The 17,741-nt window shown below is 42.3% G+C and overlaps 1 protein-coding gene across 2 annotated transcripts in view; it reads left to right on the top strand.

The window, feature by feature from the left end:
* mfge8b (milk fat globule EGF and factor V/VIII domain containing b) overlaps window positions 1-17,741 on the top strand; it is a 52,875-nt gene that overhangs the window by 15,124 nt on the left and 20,010 nt on the right. For both annotated transcript variants that reach the window (XM_014124725.2, XM_014124724.2), the window contains exons 2-3: window positions 13,459-13,581; window positions 14,257-14,388. In XM_014124725.2, coding sequence (XP_013980200.1) covers window positions 13,459-13,581; window positions 14,257-14,388 — 255 coding nt within the window. The remainder of the gene's footprint in view (window positions 1-13,458; window positions 13,582-14,256; window positions 14,389-17,741) is intronic.

The following is a 17,741-nucleotide window of genomic DNA, read 5'->3' as shown; positions in this document are numbered from 1 at the left end:
GTCCACTCTTCAATAAAGCCCAGCTCTGTGGAGTGCACGGCTTAAAGTGGTCCTATGGACAGATACTCCAATCTCCGCTGTGGAGCTTTGCAGCTCCTTTAGGGTTATCTTTGGTCTCTTTGTTGCCTCTCTGATTAATGCCCTCCTTGCCTGGTCAGCGAGTTTTGGTGGGCGGCCCTCTCTTGGCAGGTTTGTGGTGCCATATTCTTTCCATTTTTTTAAAATAATGGATTAAATGGTGCTCCGTGGGATGTTCAACGTTTGGGATATTTTTTTAGAACCCAACCCTGATCTGTACTTCTCCACAACTTTGTCCCTGACCTGTTTGGAGAGCTCCTTGGTCTTCATAGTGCCACTTGCTTGGTGGTGCCCCTTGCTTAATGGTGTTGCAGACTCTGGGGCCTTTCAGAACGTGTGTGTGTGTGTGTGTGTGTATATATGTATGTACTGAGATCAACAACAAAAAAAGAGGGCACACAGGTGGACTTTATTTAACTAATTATGTGACTTCTGAAGGTAATTGGTTGCACCAGATCTTATTTAGGGGCTTCATAGCGAAGGGTGAATACATACAGTGAGGGGAAAAAAGTATTTGATCCCCTGCTGATTTTGTACGTTTGCCCACTGACAAAGAAATGATCAGTCTATAATTTTAATGGTAGGTTTATTTTAACAGTGAGAGACAGAATAACAACAAAAAAATCCAGAAACGCATGCCAAAAATGTTATAAAATGATTTGCATTTTAATGAGGGAAATAAGTATTTGACCCCTCTGCAAAACATGACTTAGTACTTGGTGGCAAAACCTTAGTACTTGGTTGGCAATCACAGAGGTCAGATGTTTCTTGTAGTTGGCCACCAGGTTTGCACACATCTCAGGAGGGATTTTGTCCCACTCCTCTTTGCAGATCTTCTCCAAGTCATTAAAGTTTCGAGGCTGACGTTTGGCAACTCGAACCTTCAGCTCCCTCCACAGATTTTTTTTATTTTTTAAATGGGATTAAGGTCTGGAGACTGGCTAGGCCACTCCAGGACCTTAATGTGCTTCTTCTTGAGCCACTCCTTTGTTGCCTTGGCCGTGTGTTTTGGGTCATTGTCATGATGGAATACCCATCCACGACCCATTTTCAATGCCCTGGCTGAGGGAAGGAGGTTCTCACCCAAGATTTGACGGTACATGGCCCCGTCCATCGTCCCTTTGATGCGGTGAAATTGTCCTGTCCCCTAAGCAGAAAAACACCCCCAAAGCATAATGTTTCCACCTCCATGTTTGACGGTGGGGATGGTGCTCTTTGGGTCATAGGCAGCATTCCTCCTCCTCCAAACACTGCAAGTTGAGTTGATGCCAAAGAGCTCCATTTTGGTCTCATCAAACCACTACACTTTCACCCAGTTGTCCTGTGAATCATTCAGATGTTCATTGGCAAACTTCAGACGAGCATGTATATGTGCTTTCTTGAGCAGGGGGACCTTGCGGATGTCAGTCCTTCACGGCGTAGTGTGTCACCAATTGTTTTCTTGGTGACTATGGTCCCAGCTGCCTTGAACATTGACAAGATCCTCCCGTGTAGTTCTGGGCTGATTCCTCACAGTTCTCATGATCATTGCAACTCCACGAGGTGAGATCTTGCATGGAGCCTCAGGCCGAGGGAGATTGACAGATCTTTTGTGTTTCTTCCATTTGCGAATAATCGCACCAACTGTTGTCACCTTCTCACCAAGCTGCTTGGCGATGGTCTTGAAGCACATTCCAGCCTTGTGTAGGTATACAATCTTGTCCCTGACATCCTTGGAGAGCTCTTTGGTCTTGGCCATGGTGGAGAGTTTGGAATCTGATTGATTGCTTCTGTGGACAGGTGTCTTTTATACAGGTAACAAGCTGAGATTAGGAGCACTCCCTTTAAGAGTGTGCTCCTAATCTCAGCTCGTTACCTGTATAAAAGACACCTGGGAGCCATAAATCTTTCTGATTGAGAGGGGGTCAAATACTTATTTCCCTCATTAAAATGCAAATCAATTTATAACATTTTTGACATGCGTTTTTCTGGATTTTGTTGTTGTTATTCTGTCTCTCACTGTTCAAATAAACCTACCATTAAAATTATAGACTGATCATTTCTTTGTCAGTGGGCAAACATACAAAATCAGCAGGAAATCAAATACCCTTTTCCCTCACTGTATGCACACACCACTTTTCCGTGTAACTTTTTTTTTTTTAAACTAGGTATATCTTTTCACACAATTTTGTGTATGTCCATTACATAACATCCAAATAAATATCCATTTAAATTACAGTTTGTAATGAAACAAAATAGGAAAAACACAAAGGGGGTGAATACTTTTGCAAGGCACTGTATGTCCCAGACCACAGGGGATACTACTCGATGGAAGGCAGGTCCTCTGGCATTTGGGCTCCCAGTCCATGATTTTCATCCTCAACAATGAGATGGTGGGGTTATGGCATGGGAGCCATGGGAGGCAGAGGATGATCTTGCAAACTGGAGCACTAATTAAGAAGAAAGGAATGTTTTCCTTATGAGTGGTCTGGTGATTGTGTCTAATGGTTCCGGATCCTAGTGGTCGATTTATCCAGGGCTTGAACCGGAAACTGAGAGGAGAGCGGGTATGAGGTGATGTTGAGGGTGGATTCAAGGATCTGGTCAATAAAGTTCCCCGTAGCACTGAAATCCACTAGCGCTGTAGAAACAGTACATGAGGGACAGCCAGCTAGTGTTATCGACACTAAAAAAGGGTCTGGCAGAAAATTATGCAGATGAGATACACCTGCTCCAGGAGATGGAAGATCACGTGACCGTCCCTCTGCTCTCGTGGATTCCGAGGTAGGACGTAACGGACACTGCTGGACCCCTCCTTAGGAAAGGAGCCCCAGCTGTTTCCGTCTACGTCGTTCAGCCTCGGGGAGTCTTGTGACCCCTACCTCCATGAGTTCAAGCTCTGATAGTGGTCACTGAGGGAGGGAGAGAAGCGATGAGGGTACTGACGCTCCCGAAGTAGGTTATCCAGATGGCCATCGCGATGAGTGCATCCAAGGAGAGGTTGTCACCTCGACATGCCAGTTCCGTCTGGACTTCCTCACGCAGTCCTCTTCTGAATAGCGTACGGAGCGCCGGCTCATTCCATCCGTTAGAACCTGCTTCAGTCCGCTGGATGCTGCTACAGTCCATGAACCTCTTACTAAACCAGCTCCTCCTCTACTCTCTCCCAGACGGCTGTAGCCCACTCCAATGCCCACCCAGTCAATAGAGAAATAACTGTGGCAACCTTGGACCTTTCAGTGGTGGGGCTGCCATCTGGTGTGCAAAAGAGAGGGAGCACTGGAGTAGGAAGCCACAGCATTTAGATGGGGTTCCATCATATTTATCTGGGAGGGACAGACGGGCATCGCTGACCTGAGTGGACTGCTGAATGGACTGGTGTTCTGGGTCGACTGATGGCAGAGTATTCTCCGCTAGTTGAAGGCAATGCCTCTCGGGTATGTTTGAGACATTGAAGACTGCGAAGAACCTCCTCCATAGCCGTCCACAGTTGTGCCAGCTGGTCATGGTGTTGACGAAGTAGGTACCCCTGTTCATTGACCGTCTGGGAGATGTCCTGATTTCCTGCTGCTCCCATTTGTTGAGGCAGTATTTTCTAACGGAGACGCTGGGTGTCAGGAAGCAAGTGCAGCTGGTGAGTTTTTAATAATAAACGGAACATGGACCAATACAAGAAAAGCGTAAGGACATGAAACACATTGTCAATATTGCCTGGGGAATGAACCTAAGGGAGTGCCAGATAAAGGGGAGGTAATGAGTGAGGTAATGGAGCGCAGGTGCGCGTAATGATTGATGCCAGGTGCGCGTAATGATCGTTGCCAGGACCGGTGGTTAGTAAACTGGTGACGTCGAACGCCGGAGGAGTGGGAGTACTGAGTAAAGGGTCTGAATACTTATGTAAATATGATATTTCAGCTTTTTTATTTTTAGTACATTTGCAAACATTTCTAGAAACCTGTTTTTGGTTTGTCATAATGAGGTATTGTGTGTAGATTGATGAAGAAAAAAAAATGTAATCCATTTTAGAATAAGGCTGTAATGTAACAATGTGGAAAAACTCAAGGGGTCTGAATACTTTCTGAATGCACTGTATGCTGATGATTCAACCACAGCTAGTGAAGTCACTGAAACCTTCAACAAGGAGTTGCAGTCAGTTTTGGAATGGGTTGCCAGTAATAAACTGGTCCTGAACATCTCTAAATCTAAGAGCATTGTATATGGTACAAATCATTCCCTAAGTTCTAGATTTCAGCTGAATTTGGTAATGAGCGGTGTGGCTGTTGAGCAAGTTGAGGAGACTAAATTACTTGGTGTTACCTGAGATTGTAAACTGTCATGGTTAAAACATGGAGAGAGGTCTGTTCATAATAAAGAGATGCCTTGCTTTTTTGACACCACACTCCGAAGTCCTGCAGGCTCTAGTTTTGTCTTAACCACATGACTGGATAATAATCAAGATAAGTGCTGCAAAGTAAAAGACCTAGTTAAGCTGCAGCTGGCCCAGAACAGAGCAGCACGTCTTGCTCTTCATTGTAATCAGAGGGATAATATAAATATATCCATGCCAGTGTCTCTTGGCTAAAAGTTGAAGAGAGACTGACTGCATCACTTCTTATTTTCATAAGAAACATTTGTGTTGAAAATCCCAAATTGTTTGCATAGTCACTTACCGCCACAGATTTGCCACCAGGGGTCTTTTCACAGTCCCCAAATCCATAACAAATTCAAGAAAGCGTATAGTATTATGCAGAGCCATTATTGCGTGGAACTCCCTTCCATCTCCTATTGCTCAAATGAACATAAAACCTGGTTTAAAAATAACATATAAAGCAACACCTCACGGTACAGCGCCTCTCCCCTATTTGACCTCAATATTTTGTGTGTATGTACAGTATTGATATGTAGTCTATGGGTGGCATTTTTACATTTGTTGTTCTATCCTTGAGCTGTTGTCTATTAATGTTCTGTATTATGTCATGTTTTTGTATGGACCCTAGGAAGGAGTAGCTGCTGGTTTTGCAACAGCTAATGGGGATCCTAATAAAATACCAAATACCTAGCCTTGCTAACTCGCACCCCTCATTATGGAGTTAACGTGAGTCGGGAGTGTTTCTGCCTGCCTTATATCCCAAGCGGCTGATCCCTCAGTGAACTCAAATCCACTCTCTTTGTTTCAACCTGTGTACTTCCTGATTAGAGTCATGTGGCTGTGGCTCAGGGTATTTATTTTTTTGTTGCTTCGTACCAAATGGCACCCTATTCTCTATATAGTGCACTACTTTTGACCAGGGTCCATAGTGCTCTAGTTGAAATGAGTGCACTCTGTTGGGAATAGGGTGCCATTTGGGACAACCGCCGCCTTTGTCTGGTATTTGGACCAGCAGGGACCTGGTACATGGGAAAGGCCTGGGCTGTTACTCACCAGAGTTCATTATAACACAATGTCCTGTGCGCCAACCCTGGCAGCCACACTGAGCTGAATGACTCTCTGGTTGGTTCATAATAGTGTCACATTTGGCGGCAGCGGCGGGATCCCGTTGGTGTTATGTGAACAGCGAGAGGTCAACAATTTCAAAGCCGTTTATAAAAATGTGAACAAAATATCTTAAAGGTATACTGCATTTTTCTTCACTCAGATGACATAAATATGGTATCCATGAGTTTGTCTGACTCTGAAGTTGTTTTTCTAGTAACCCAACCTCACAGTATCCCTCTAAAACCCCCACTGCAGCCACTTTTAGAAGGCCATGTTTATTCAACTGCTATTAACTTTTCCTCATTGGCCAATACATGTGCTAAATATATTTTTTTTACGCTCACAGAGATGAAATATAATTAATGAGTATGATAAAAGGGTCTTCAGCTTTAGTCTCCTCAGAGACTTCCTTCCTTCCCGAACTCAACACTTCAGCTGTTGAGAGAGGGAGAGAGAGGCTGATCAAACAGTTCAGCTGATCAAACATGTTAATAATCCCACTGCTGCCAAGGATTCAGCAATGCCCTTCTAAACTCCACCCTATGCTCTGTCTCCATCTTCTTTCAATACTGATGATAAGGGTTGGGGTCAATGCCATTTAATTTCAGTCAATTCAGGAAGTATACTGAAATTCCAATTCCATGACCTACTGCCAATGAGTCAGAAAAATGAAACCGTCATTTCTCAATAAATGAAAGTGAAACTTTGGCTCTAATGAAAAGCCACAGGTTATCACGGAAATTTGTTTACCCCAAATCCTATAGAAACTAATAAACCACTTCCCTATTATCATGTTGGTTAGGTGACTTTAGCGGAACAATGTAATGCATTTGAAATTGGTCTTAGGCTGTTTCACAATACAGAATCAGTTGTGTTTGTGAAGAGTTGCTTACTTAGAGGAGAAGATAAAAGTTAAGAAATGTAGGCGTTTTAATAATGTTGATGGGAAAGAGCCAGCAGAATAGTTTTTATTTTTTTCTTCTTAAAGTTCCAGTGCTTATTAAATAAGTCTATTGGCGCATCGGTGCGTCAATCTAAGTAATATGTATTTTTTTAAACTGATGGATTGTGATGGGGATTTAAGTTAGAGATGGTTTTTTTGTATGGACTGTCTCAATCCACCACATCCGCCAATGTCGGCCATCCCCATCTGTGATGGAAGGTGGCTGAGCTACAGTGGTGTTTGCCTGACCATGAGACATTCCGAAAATCAGTCTTCTCATAAAAATGTCTGTAGCGTTCTAACGGTTTGGCCTACAAACTACTATGACCACTTCATGGAAAGATTACTCCCACGAACACTGTGCTTTCTCTACGTTTTTTTTGCTCTACGACCTCCACAAGCCCCACGGGACACGTCTGAAGTCGGTAACGCTGATGTGCCAACTTCTGTCTGAACCGTTTGGGCTACAAACTAATATGACCTCTTTTTGGAACGGGGAGACTCTCACGAACTCAATGGTGTTCTTCGGTTCGGTCCGCGACCCCCACAAAACTCGTCTGAATGTAACCCATACAAATGAATCGAAGTATAGAGGTAGTTTTGTGACAACAAAAATAAAGGGTTAAATATGTGTAATTCAGTGCATTTCTATGGACTATAGTACTGAAGGCCATATTCTCTATATTTGATCAAATAATTAAAAGCAAAAATAAATATACTGAAAAGGTGTCCTAAAATTAAAAAATCAAATAGTTAATTGATCCATGATATGACCCTCTTAAAATAACAATATACAGTATCAGTTAAACATTTGGACACACCTACTCATTGAAGGTTTTTTTTTTATTTTTGCTATTTTCTACAATGTAGAATAATTGTCAAGACATCGAAACTATGAAATAACACATGGAATCATGTAGTAATGAAAAAAGTGTTAAAACAAATCAAAATACACTTTAGATTCTTCAAAGTTGCCACCCTTTGCCTTGACAGCTTTGCACACTCTTGGCATTCTCTCAACCAGCTTCACCTGGAATGCTTTTCCAACAGTCTTGAAGGAGTTCCCACATATGCTGAGCACTTGTTGGCTGCTTTTCCTTAGTTGTGCGGTCCAACTCATCACAAACCATTTCAATTGGGTTGAGGTCGGGTGATTGTGGAGGCCAGGTCATCTGATGCAGCACTCCATCACTCTCCTTCTTGGTCAAATAGCCCTTACACAGCCTGGAAGTGTGTTTTGGGTCATTGTCCTGTTGAAAAACAAATGATAGTCCCACTAAGCGCAAACCAGATGGGATGGCGTATCGCTGTGGTAGCCATGCTGGTTAAGTGTGCCTTGAATTCTAAATAAATCACTGACAGTTTCACCAGCAAAGCACCCGCACACCATCATACCTGCTCCTCCGTGCTTCATGGTGGGAACCACGCATGCAGAGATCATCCATTCACCTACTCTGCGTCTCACAAAGACACAGCGGTTGGAACCAAAAATCTCAAATTTTGACTTTTCAGACCAATGGGCAGATCAGATATCCACCGGTCTAATGTCCATTGCTGGTGTTTCTTGACCAAAGCAAGTGTCGTCTTCTTATTGGTGTCCTTTAGTAGTGGTTTCTTTGCAGCAATTTGACCATGAAGGCCTGATTTCACGTAATCTCCTCTGAACAGTTGATGTTGAGATGTGTCTGTTGCTTGAACTCTTTGAAGCATTTATTTGGGCTACAATTTCTGAGGCTGGTAACTCTAATGAACGTATCCTCTGCAGTAGAGGTAAGTCAGGGTCTTCCTTTCCTGTGGTGGTCCTCATGAGAGCCAGTTTCATTATAGCGCTTGATGTTTTTTGCAACGGCCCTTGAAGAAACTTTAAAAGTTCTTGACATTTTCCGACTTGACTGACCTTCATGTCTTAAACTTCTTCAGGATTGGTGGGTCCCCTGCGGGACGGTTAAGCTAAGATAGGCTAATGCGGTTAGAATGAGGTTGTAAGTAACAAGAACATTTCCCAGGACATATCCATATCTGATATTGGCAGAAAGATTAACAAGAATTTAAGCTAACTGCACTGTCCAATTTACAGTAGCTATTACAGTGAAAGAATACCGTGCTATTGTTTGAAGCGTGCACAGTTTTGAACATGAACATTTATTAATTAACAAATTAGGCACATTTGGGCAGTCTTGATACAAAATTTTTAACAGAAATGCAATGGTTCATTGGCTCAGACTAAAATGTTGCACATACACTGCTGCCATCTAGTGGCCAAAATATAAAGTACACCTTGGCTGGAATAATACATTATGGCCTTTCTCTTGGGTTTCAAAGATGATGGTGCAAAAAATACAAAAAAAAACGTTTTTTCTTTCTTAGTATTATCTTCTACCAGATCTAATGTGTTATTCTCCTACATTCCTTTCACATTTCCACAAACTTCAAAGTGTTTCCTTTCTAATGGTACCAAGAAAATGCATATCCTTGCTTCAGGGCCTGAGCTACAGGCAGTTAGATTTGGGTATGTTATTTTACGCGAAAATTGGGGAAAAAAAGGGGCCGATCCTTAAAGGCTGTTTCTCTTTTGCTTATTTGAGCTGTTCTAGCCATAAAATGGACTTGGGCTTTTACCAATTAGGGCTATCTTCTGTATACCACCCCTACCTTGTCACAACACAACTGATTGGCTCAAACGCATTAAGAAGGAAAGAAATTCCACAAATTAACTTTTAACAAGGCACACCTGTTAACTGAAATGCATTCCAGGTAACTACCTCATGAAGCTGGTTGAAAGAATGCCAAGAGTTTGCAAAGCTGTCATCAAGGCAAAGAGGATCACTACTTTGAAGAATCTCAAATATAAAATACATTTTGATTTGTTTAACACTTTTTTTTGGTTACTACATGAGGTAAAGGGAATTTCTAGGGAGTCATAGTGGTTTGACCACCATTTCTAAGCCTTAACCATTGACAATAATTGTGTCCCTAATTGAATTTCCTCACAAACCCTGTAAGTAGCACATGATCCACAGTTCAGCTTGTAAGACCAGGGCCGTCCTCAGTAGGCACCATATAAATGAGAACTCTTAACGGCAAGGTACTATCAGCACAAATTTTCGTTTTCCCTCTCAAAAATTGTTTCGCTATTGTGTACCAACACGACCCAGTTAGGTCGTTGTTCAGAAGGTCATTCTTTCAACATGGACTAGGCCTACATTTTGCTTAGCTATCAAGGTTTTTCTGAAGGAGCTTTGGTAGGAAGAGGGAGTTTTTATTCCTTCCTGAAGATTAACGGACAGAAACATTTTAGATAAGGCTGTGTGGGTGCTGCCAGCCAAGGCTTTGCCATGTTGCAACTCCCCAGAGACTGAGACTCAAAACACAAGGCCATGACACCACTGTAACACTGATATCCCTGGGAAATGCATGTGGATGATTTGGCTTTAGGCTACATCTCGAAAAAGGATGTTGGTGCAAATGTATCACGCACTCGCATCTGTCCAGTATCTATTTCTATTAGCAGGTTCTTGCCAAATAGAGAGACGGTACATTGTGAAAAAGAAGATGGATGGCATTTGTAATTCCCCTCCTAAAAATGAAGATCCGACTGAGGAAGACCAAAAGATTTTGGACGATGGCCCTCTGAATACTTTGAAATGCATCCTTTCCTCACATCTGAATTGGTTAGATTGGGGGAAAAGCAATTAGGTGGCAGGTTTTTCTTTTATCTTATCGAAATCAAACACTTATGATCTGTGATTACCTCTAGAGAATGAGGAAGGATGGGTGGACTTCAAAGTATTTGAACGGGGCCAATGTCTCTTCACTTAAAAGGGAGCTACTGTACTGAAACCACATTTAGTCTGTTCCCAAAACAGGATATGAAGATGTGAGCTCCCCGGGCACGTCTTTGAGCCGTGTTCACCCTGGATTAACTTTGCACAGAGGTTCTGGTGTGTTTTGATGCCAGAGAAATATAGAAGGGGAAGACTGAGACACAGGAAGTTTGGAGTCTCTCATGAACGTGAGATTTTCACCATGGCCTTGTGGGAGGCCAGGCTCTCTAGGACCGCTGAGAAGAACTATAACCACAGCAAAATGACAGCCTCCAGGAGTTTACAGTAGCTTTCCAAACACTCTACTACTCCTACGACTTTCCAACCTCTGTTTGAGGTGGGCGTCTGGGAACTAAATATGAGGTAGCAGTCTGGAATAGTCTGTTTAGGGCACTCACTGTATTATTGTGAACATGAGCTTATTTTCACTTTATGTTGAACCCATAATTAGCAAATTGGATGGCCTATATACAGTTCGTCTATATGTTTTACCTCAACTTCCTTGAAGATTATCCAAATGGTCAGTGTCCATTTGGGAAAGTGCCAAGTCTACAGTGTCTTAAGCAACAGTTCATAGCAACCTAGTGTTCCCCACTTACTGTCAAAGTTCCTTCTGAATTATCACTGTCTATATTGGAGACTACACTTTTTCCAGTTGTCTAATCTACAACCAGCATTGTGTTTTAAACACACATTTCCCCTCATTGCTTCCTTTTTACCCTGGTGACAATCTATTTCCCCAATGAGAAATATTGTGGAAACTCCCTGTCACCCATTTCTACTCCAATCCAATGGTTTTACACTTGTGGGGAGCAGTGTACAAGTACACACTTCAGGAGAAAGTAAAGATTATTGGGATGCAGGGTCTGATTCCCTCCTGTGGGCATCATGTCTAAAGATTGACATGCTGTGTGCTAACTGACTACAGTGGAGCCAGACATACTAGTGACTGGAAACGTCCAGTGTCTGTGTCTAGTATTGCCGCGTCAGCAGGCTATAGGCCAGCGCAGCCAAGCCACTCATGACAGTCACTGCTGTATCATCCCTTGTCCTGTCCCTTGGCCTAATACGGGTGGCAGGTAGGCTAGCCGTTAAGAGCGTTGGACCAGTAACCGAAAGGTCGCTGGTTCAAATCCCCAAGCCGACTAGATGAAAATTCTCATGTGCCCTTGAGTAAGGCACTTAACCCTAGTTGGTCCTGTGAGTCGCTCTGGATAAGTGCGAGAATACGGTGTGGGAGTATACAGTGTGGTGTCGGTGTGTTATCTCAATCTCTCTGTGTCACCACAGACAGGAAATGCCAAACTATCAGACCCTCCCTCTTTCTCTCTCCCCTCAGGGAAAGCCAACTGGCTGTATTGCTATGCTAAAACATTTATGAATGTGAAATCGTCACACAGTGTATCCAGGGGCGAAAATCTGATATCAACTTTGGAGGGGACAATTACATGAAATTTTCTCAAGAGCAATTCCTGAGGGGGACACCAAAAGTAGTGCTGTAACACATAGCCTACATTATAATATGTTAAATGTATATTGAGGAACCAAAGAAATAAGGTGTTTGCCGTACTCCTAACTACCGGTACCCAAAACTACTACTCACAACAGCAATACCATTGCCTTTAACAAATCTTAGTTCAGTCACCAGTTTAAGTTGAGAGTGGGGGTATCCATGGCATTTTCCAATTATGTTCCTATTTTACAAGTTAAAAAAATGGAGAACCTTTCATAATGTTGCCAAACAAAGACTCAACAAACTTACCTGAGACTCCCTGTTTCTCAGCCCTGCATATCTGTCCCCAACTCTGCTGTCTGTGTGCCATCTGTTGCCTGCTCTGCCTAATGACATCATTGTGAAACATTTCCATTGGAATTTCATTTCTTTCTTATGAACATTTTATCAACTAGTCTTTGAGATTTTAGGCTACTAGGGTTCTTACTTTGCGTTTTGGTGTACTGAAAAATACTCTGATGTCCGTCTTTTATTTTTCTGTCATTTTTCTACCTGGCTGGCTGGCTACACACACACACAGTGTGTAGGTTATTTACAGTAGGAGATGGGCTTCTATCATCTTATCTTTTATCATTCTATTTGGGCTTCGATCTAAAAGGTAGCTAGCAAATGTGAAACGAATTAAAATGACGAGTTGACAGCTGTATGAGTTTACCATTTACACAACATATGCTGCAACCTTTTGTAATTTTAATAGTTTGTTTCATATTGGCTGGCTTCCAACAATAGCTGAATTTGCAAAGCTAGCGAGCACCAATTCAGTTTCAGTGGTGTTTGCTATAATCTTTGCTACCCAGGTTAAATAAAATAAATAAATAAAAGTTCCCTTGCGACAATTTAGCTTTTGCAACGAGACCATTAAATATATTTAAGACAATGGTAGAAGGGAGTGTAGTTCTGTTCAGTTTGAATTTCAGTTTAACGCTAACCTTATCACAGGGACTTTGAAGCACTAACTTACATCATCTGCATGCTGATCTCGGAATAAATTGACGATAGCAAAGATTCCATCTTTGACGAGGCCACATAAATGGAATAGGTACTAGCTAGCTTAATAGTTCATATTTGCGCGCTAGCTCTGCATATTCAGCTAGTGTGTGTGCGCGATTGACTGGATTAACCTCACGTCAGTTACGTTCATTGAGTGCCTTTCAGACAGTGGCTACGACCCCTCTGTTACCTTGCCAGTGGATCAAACCATTTTGAGGAAAAGGGTGGGGGGGTCGCAATCTTTTGAAACTTAAAAACGCGCTATTAAGTGTCTATAATCAGCACAATTGCTTTCATTTGGTATTATTAATATTATTTAAATTACATAGTTATGTTTCAGTGATATATTGGGGGGGACAAATCATATTTTTCCCAGGATGGGGGGGTCGTGTCCCCCCCGCGATTTCCGCCCCTGAGTCTAACAGGCAAATGTGTATATATTATATTTGTTTTCCCAATACATTAGGATCTTTTGACCTAATAAATGTTAATTTATTAACATTGTAGGAATTACAAGGCTAGAAACATTGTTCACTATGGGGAAACTTTGTGTCAATGACGATCTGTATACATTGTTTAATTAACAATCGCCTTTCTCCCTTGAGAAAGAGATCTTTTGACTTCAATAATGCTCGCTGTTCCTCTCGTCCCCCAGGTGACTACTGTGAGGTAAACGTCTGCAGTAACGGGGGGATCTGTGTGACCGGGGCCGGAGCCACCTTCATCTGTATCTGCCCCGACGGATACACCGGGGACACCTGCAACGACACAGAGGCTGGTACGGAGAAAAGAACAGTGTTCATATCTGCATTATAGCTATTATAGGTCTTTTGAATTGAGTATCAAGGATAGTTATTCATTTGTAAAGTTAGATGTAAGCCAGTTATACCAACTCATATTTTCCAAGCAAAAAGTAAATTCACATTCAAGAAAACATACAAAAAAATACATCTAATGAGATCAAACATGACTGGACAAATACTGATCCCTGAATATAATTATTAAATGTTACCTTTCAGGTATTTCAACTGTCTGTAATTCTTACATGTTAATCATTTTTCTATGTAAATTGTAAAGTATTTTTGTCTGTAATGTATTTTTTTTCGTTATGTGTCAGATCCCAGGAAGACTTGCTGTCGTTGTGACGTCAGTTAATGGGAATCCTAATAAATTCCCAAGCTGTTATGAATGCTTACAGGAAGTCTTCTATGGGGGTTTTCGGAGGCTTCATAAAGGTGTTATACACCAACAGATGTTACATAGACCGTGTTAGAGGAAGATTCTGAGAGGCTGTCTCTACTACACTGTATTTCCAATCTGGTCCTAATTCAATCATTCCCTCTACCGCTCCCTTGCATCTCTGCCCTAGGTCATTGCTGTAAAAAGAGAATTTGATCACGGTCAGCCTACCTGGTACAATAAGGGTTAATAATAAGTTAAATTTGCTTCCCAGGGCCCTGCAACCCCAACCCCTGCAAGAACGATGCCATCTGTGAGGTGACTGGCCAGTCACGTCGAGGGGACGTCTTCAGCGAGTACATCTGCAAGTGCCAAGATGGCTTTGACGGAGTCCACTGCCAGAATAGTAAGAGCCACTCCACAAGTTGCTCAGTTTACATTCACATAGAATCTATTAGACAAGCTGTTTTAGTATGGAAGCATATGGCTGCCAATATTCATTTATGAGAGCCACTCCACAACTACAAGCTGCCCAGTTTAAATTCACATAGAATCTATTAGACAAGCTGTTTAGTATGGAAGCACATAGCTGCCAATATTCATTTGAAAATGCTAATGCAATAGGCTTGGCTTTATTCACTTTGCATGAAGATGCAAATGTTGTAATGTTATCTAGGCAGAACGGCGGATTGATATCCAATTTGAATCCTATCAAACTTGATTTAAAAAGTGGTTTCAAACGGATATCTCAACACACTCAAACTGACCACCTTATTGTGGTGCAACCACAAGGACTGAGCCCCTGCGACGGAAACAATGAGGTACAGAGGTTGTCGCTGTTGTTGTAACAGATTAGACATAGAGAAACAAGGCTGTGTTTAATTCTGATCTTTTTCCACCAATTTGGTCTTTGACCAATCAGATCAGCTCTTTTGCCACTAATTTGACAAAAGATCAGAATGTGGCTGCCTGTGTAAATGCAGCATGTGATACAATAAAACCAGTTATTCTGACATGGTACAGAGGCCCAGGAGGCAGTGAGTGAGTTTTTCAACCCACGCAGCTCTTGTCCTTAAAGGAGCGTCTCTCCGGATATGGCAAGGTTCAACTCCCAACTGGCAGAATGTGCTTGGCCCCGAGCAGCCTAAAGCGCTGCACATAAGAGACAGATGGTGACCGCGTGCTGCTATCTAACAGAATAAGAAAAATGGAGCAACCGAAAATATGCAAAACATCTAATTTTAGTTTGAAAGGAAGTAGCCATATACTGTACATGTACTTTCCCAAATGTAGAGCAACATTTGTTTTATTTCATATAAGGGCTTTTTAAATTGGTGAATGTACTGTGTCCCTTTGTTTGGACCCAGGTGCTTTGCTCTGTGTTCAATTCTTCTGCTGGCTGGCACTGCCTGTGGGGGCAGGGACACACACACACACACAATCATACCAAACAGAAAGAGAATGATCAGCACTTTTTTCCTCCCTTTTATCCGTAGCAGCGTGCACACAGAAACCAGAAAGGGTCCGATCAGGTCAACAACTCTGACTCAGTTTTACCCTCCCACATCAAAGTGAATGTACTGTGGTGGTACTGCCTATTGGGCAATACGTGGTTCAATTGGGAGGTGAATGATTTCAGCCTCTTAGCAGGCTATTTCCACTCTAAATGTTCATGCCCCTATAAATATATATATGTGTGTGTGTGTGTGTGTGTGTGTGTGTGTACAGTGGGGAGAACAAGTATTTGATACACTGCTGATTTTGCAGGTTTTCCTACTTACAAAGCATGTAGCGGTCTGTAATTTTTATCATAGGAATCTAAAACAAAAATCCAGAAAATCACATTGTATGATTTTTAAGTAAATCATTTGCATTTTATTGCATGACATAAGTATTTGATACATCAGAAAAGCAGAACTTAATATTTGGTGCAGAAACCTTTGTTTGCAATTACAGAGATCATACGTTTCCTGTAGTTCTTGACCAGGTTTGCACACACTGCAGCAGGGATTTTGGCCCACTCCTCCATACAGACCTTCTCCAGATCCTTCAGGTTTCGGGGCTGTCGCTGGGCAATACGGACTTTCAGCTCCCTCCAAAGATTTTCTATTGGGTTCAGGTCTGGAGACTGGCTAGGCCACTCCAAGACCTTGAGATGCTTCTTACGGAGCCAATCCTTAGTTGCCCTGGCTGTGTGTTTCGGGTCGTTGTCATGCTGGAAGACCCAGCCACGACCCATCTTCAATGCTCTTACTGAGGGAAGGAGGTTGTTGGCCAAGATCTCGCGATACATGGCCCCATCCATCCTCCCCTCAATACGGTGCAGTCGTACTGTCCCCTTTGCAGAAAAGCATCCCCAAAGAATGATGTTTCCACCACCATGCTTCACGGTTGGGATGGTGATCTTGGTTGTACTCATCCTTCTTCTTCCTCCAAACACGGCGAGTGTAGTTTAGACCAAAAAGCTCTATTTTTGTCTCATCAGACCACATGATCTTCTCCCATTCCTCCTCTGGATCATCCAGATGTCCAGGCCCGTCTGAAGTTTGCCAGTGACCATGCGCTGGCTTGAGCAGGGGGACCTTGCGTGCGCTGCAGGATTTTAATCCATGACGGCGTAGTGTGTTACTAATGGTTTTCTTTGAGACTGTGGTCCCAGCTCTCTTCAGGTCATTGACCAGGTCCTGTCGTGTAGTTCTGGCCTGATCCCTCACCTTCCTCATGATCATTGATGCCCCACGAGGTGAGATCTTGCATGGAGCCCCAGACCGAGGGTGATCGTCATCTTGAACTTCTTCCATTTTCTAATAATTGCGCCAACAGCTGTTGCCTTCTCACCAAGCTGCTTGCCTATTGTCCTGTTGCCCATCCCAGTCTTGTGCAGGTCTACAATTTTATCCTGGTGTCCTTACACAGCTCTCTGGTCTTGGCCATTGTGGAGAGGTTGGAGTCTGTTTGAGTGTGTGGACAGGTGTCTTTTATACAGGTAACAAGTTCAAACAGGTGCAGTTAATACAGGTCATGAGTGGAGAACAGGAGGGCTTCTTAATGAAAAACTAACAGGTCTGTGAGAGCCGGAATTCTTACTGGTTGGTAGGTGATCAAATACTTATGTCATGCAATAAAATGCAAATTAATTACTTAAAAATCATACAATGTGATTTTCTGGATTTTTGTTTTAGATTCCGTCTCTCACAGTTGAAGTGTACCTATAATAAAAATGACAGACCTCTACATGCTTTGTAAGTAGGAAAACCTGCAAAACCGGCAGTGTATCAAATACTTGTTCTCCCCACTGTATGTATGTGTGTGTATATATATATATACATACATACATACATACATACATACATACATACATACATACATACATACATACATACATACACACACACACACACACACACACACACACACACACACACACACAGTGGGGAGAACAAGTATTTGTTCCCTTAATTTTTTTGAGAAGTATAAGTATATTTATACTTTATACTTCTCAAAAAAATAAAGGGAACACTTAAACAACACAATGTAACTCCAAGTCAATCACACTTCTGTGAAATCAAACTGTCCACTTAGGAAGCAACACTTATTGACAATACATTTCACATGCTGTTGTGCAACTGGAATAGACAACAGGTGGAAATTATAGGCAATTAGCAAGACACCCCCAATAAAGGAGTGGTTCTGCAGGTGGTGACCACAGACCACTTCTCAGTTCCTATGCTTCCTGGCTGATGTTTTGGTCACTTGAAT

Source organism: Salmo salar, chromosome ssa10 (genome assembly GCF_905237065.1).
Source record: "Salmo salar chromosome ssa10, Ssal_v3.1, whole genome shotgun sequence".
Classification (NCBI taxonomy): domain Eukaryota; kingdom Metazoa; phylum Chordata; class Actinopteri; order Salmoniformes; family Salmonidae; genus Salmo; species Salmo salar.
Note: the sequence above shows the minus strand (reverse complement) of the source record. Positions and strands in the feature narration are given on the sequence as shown.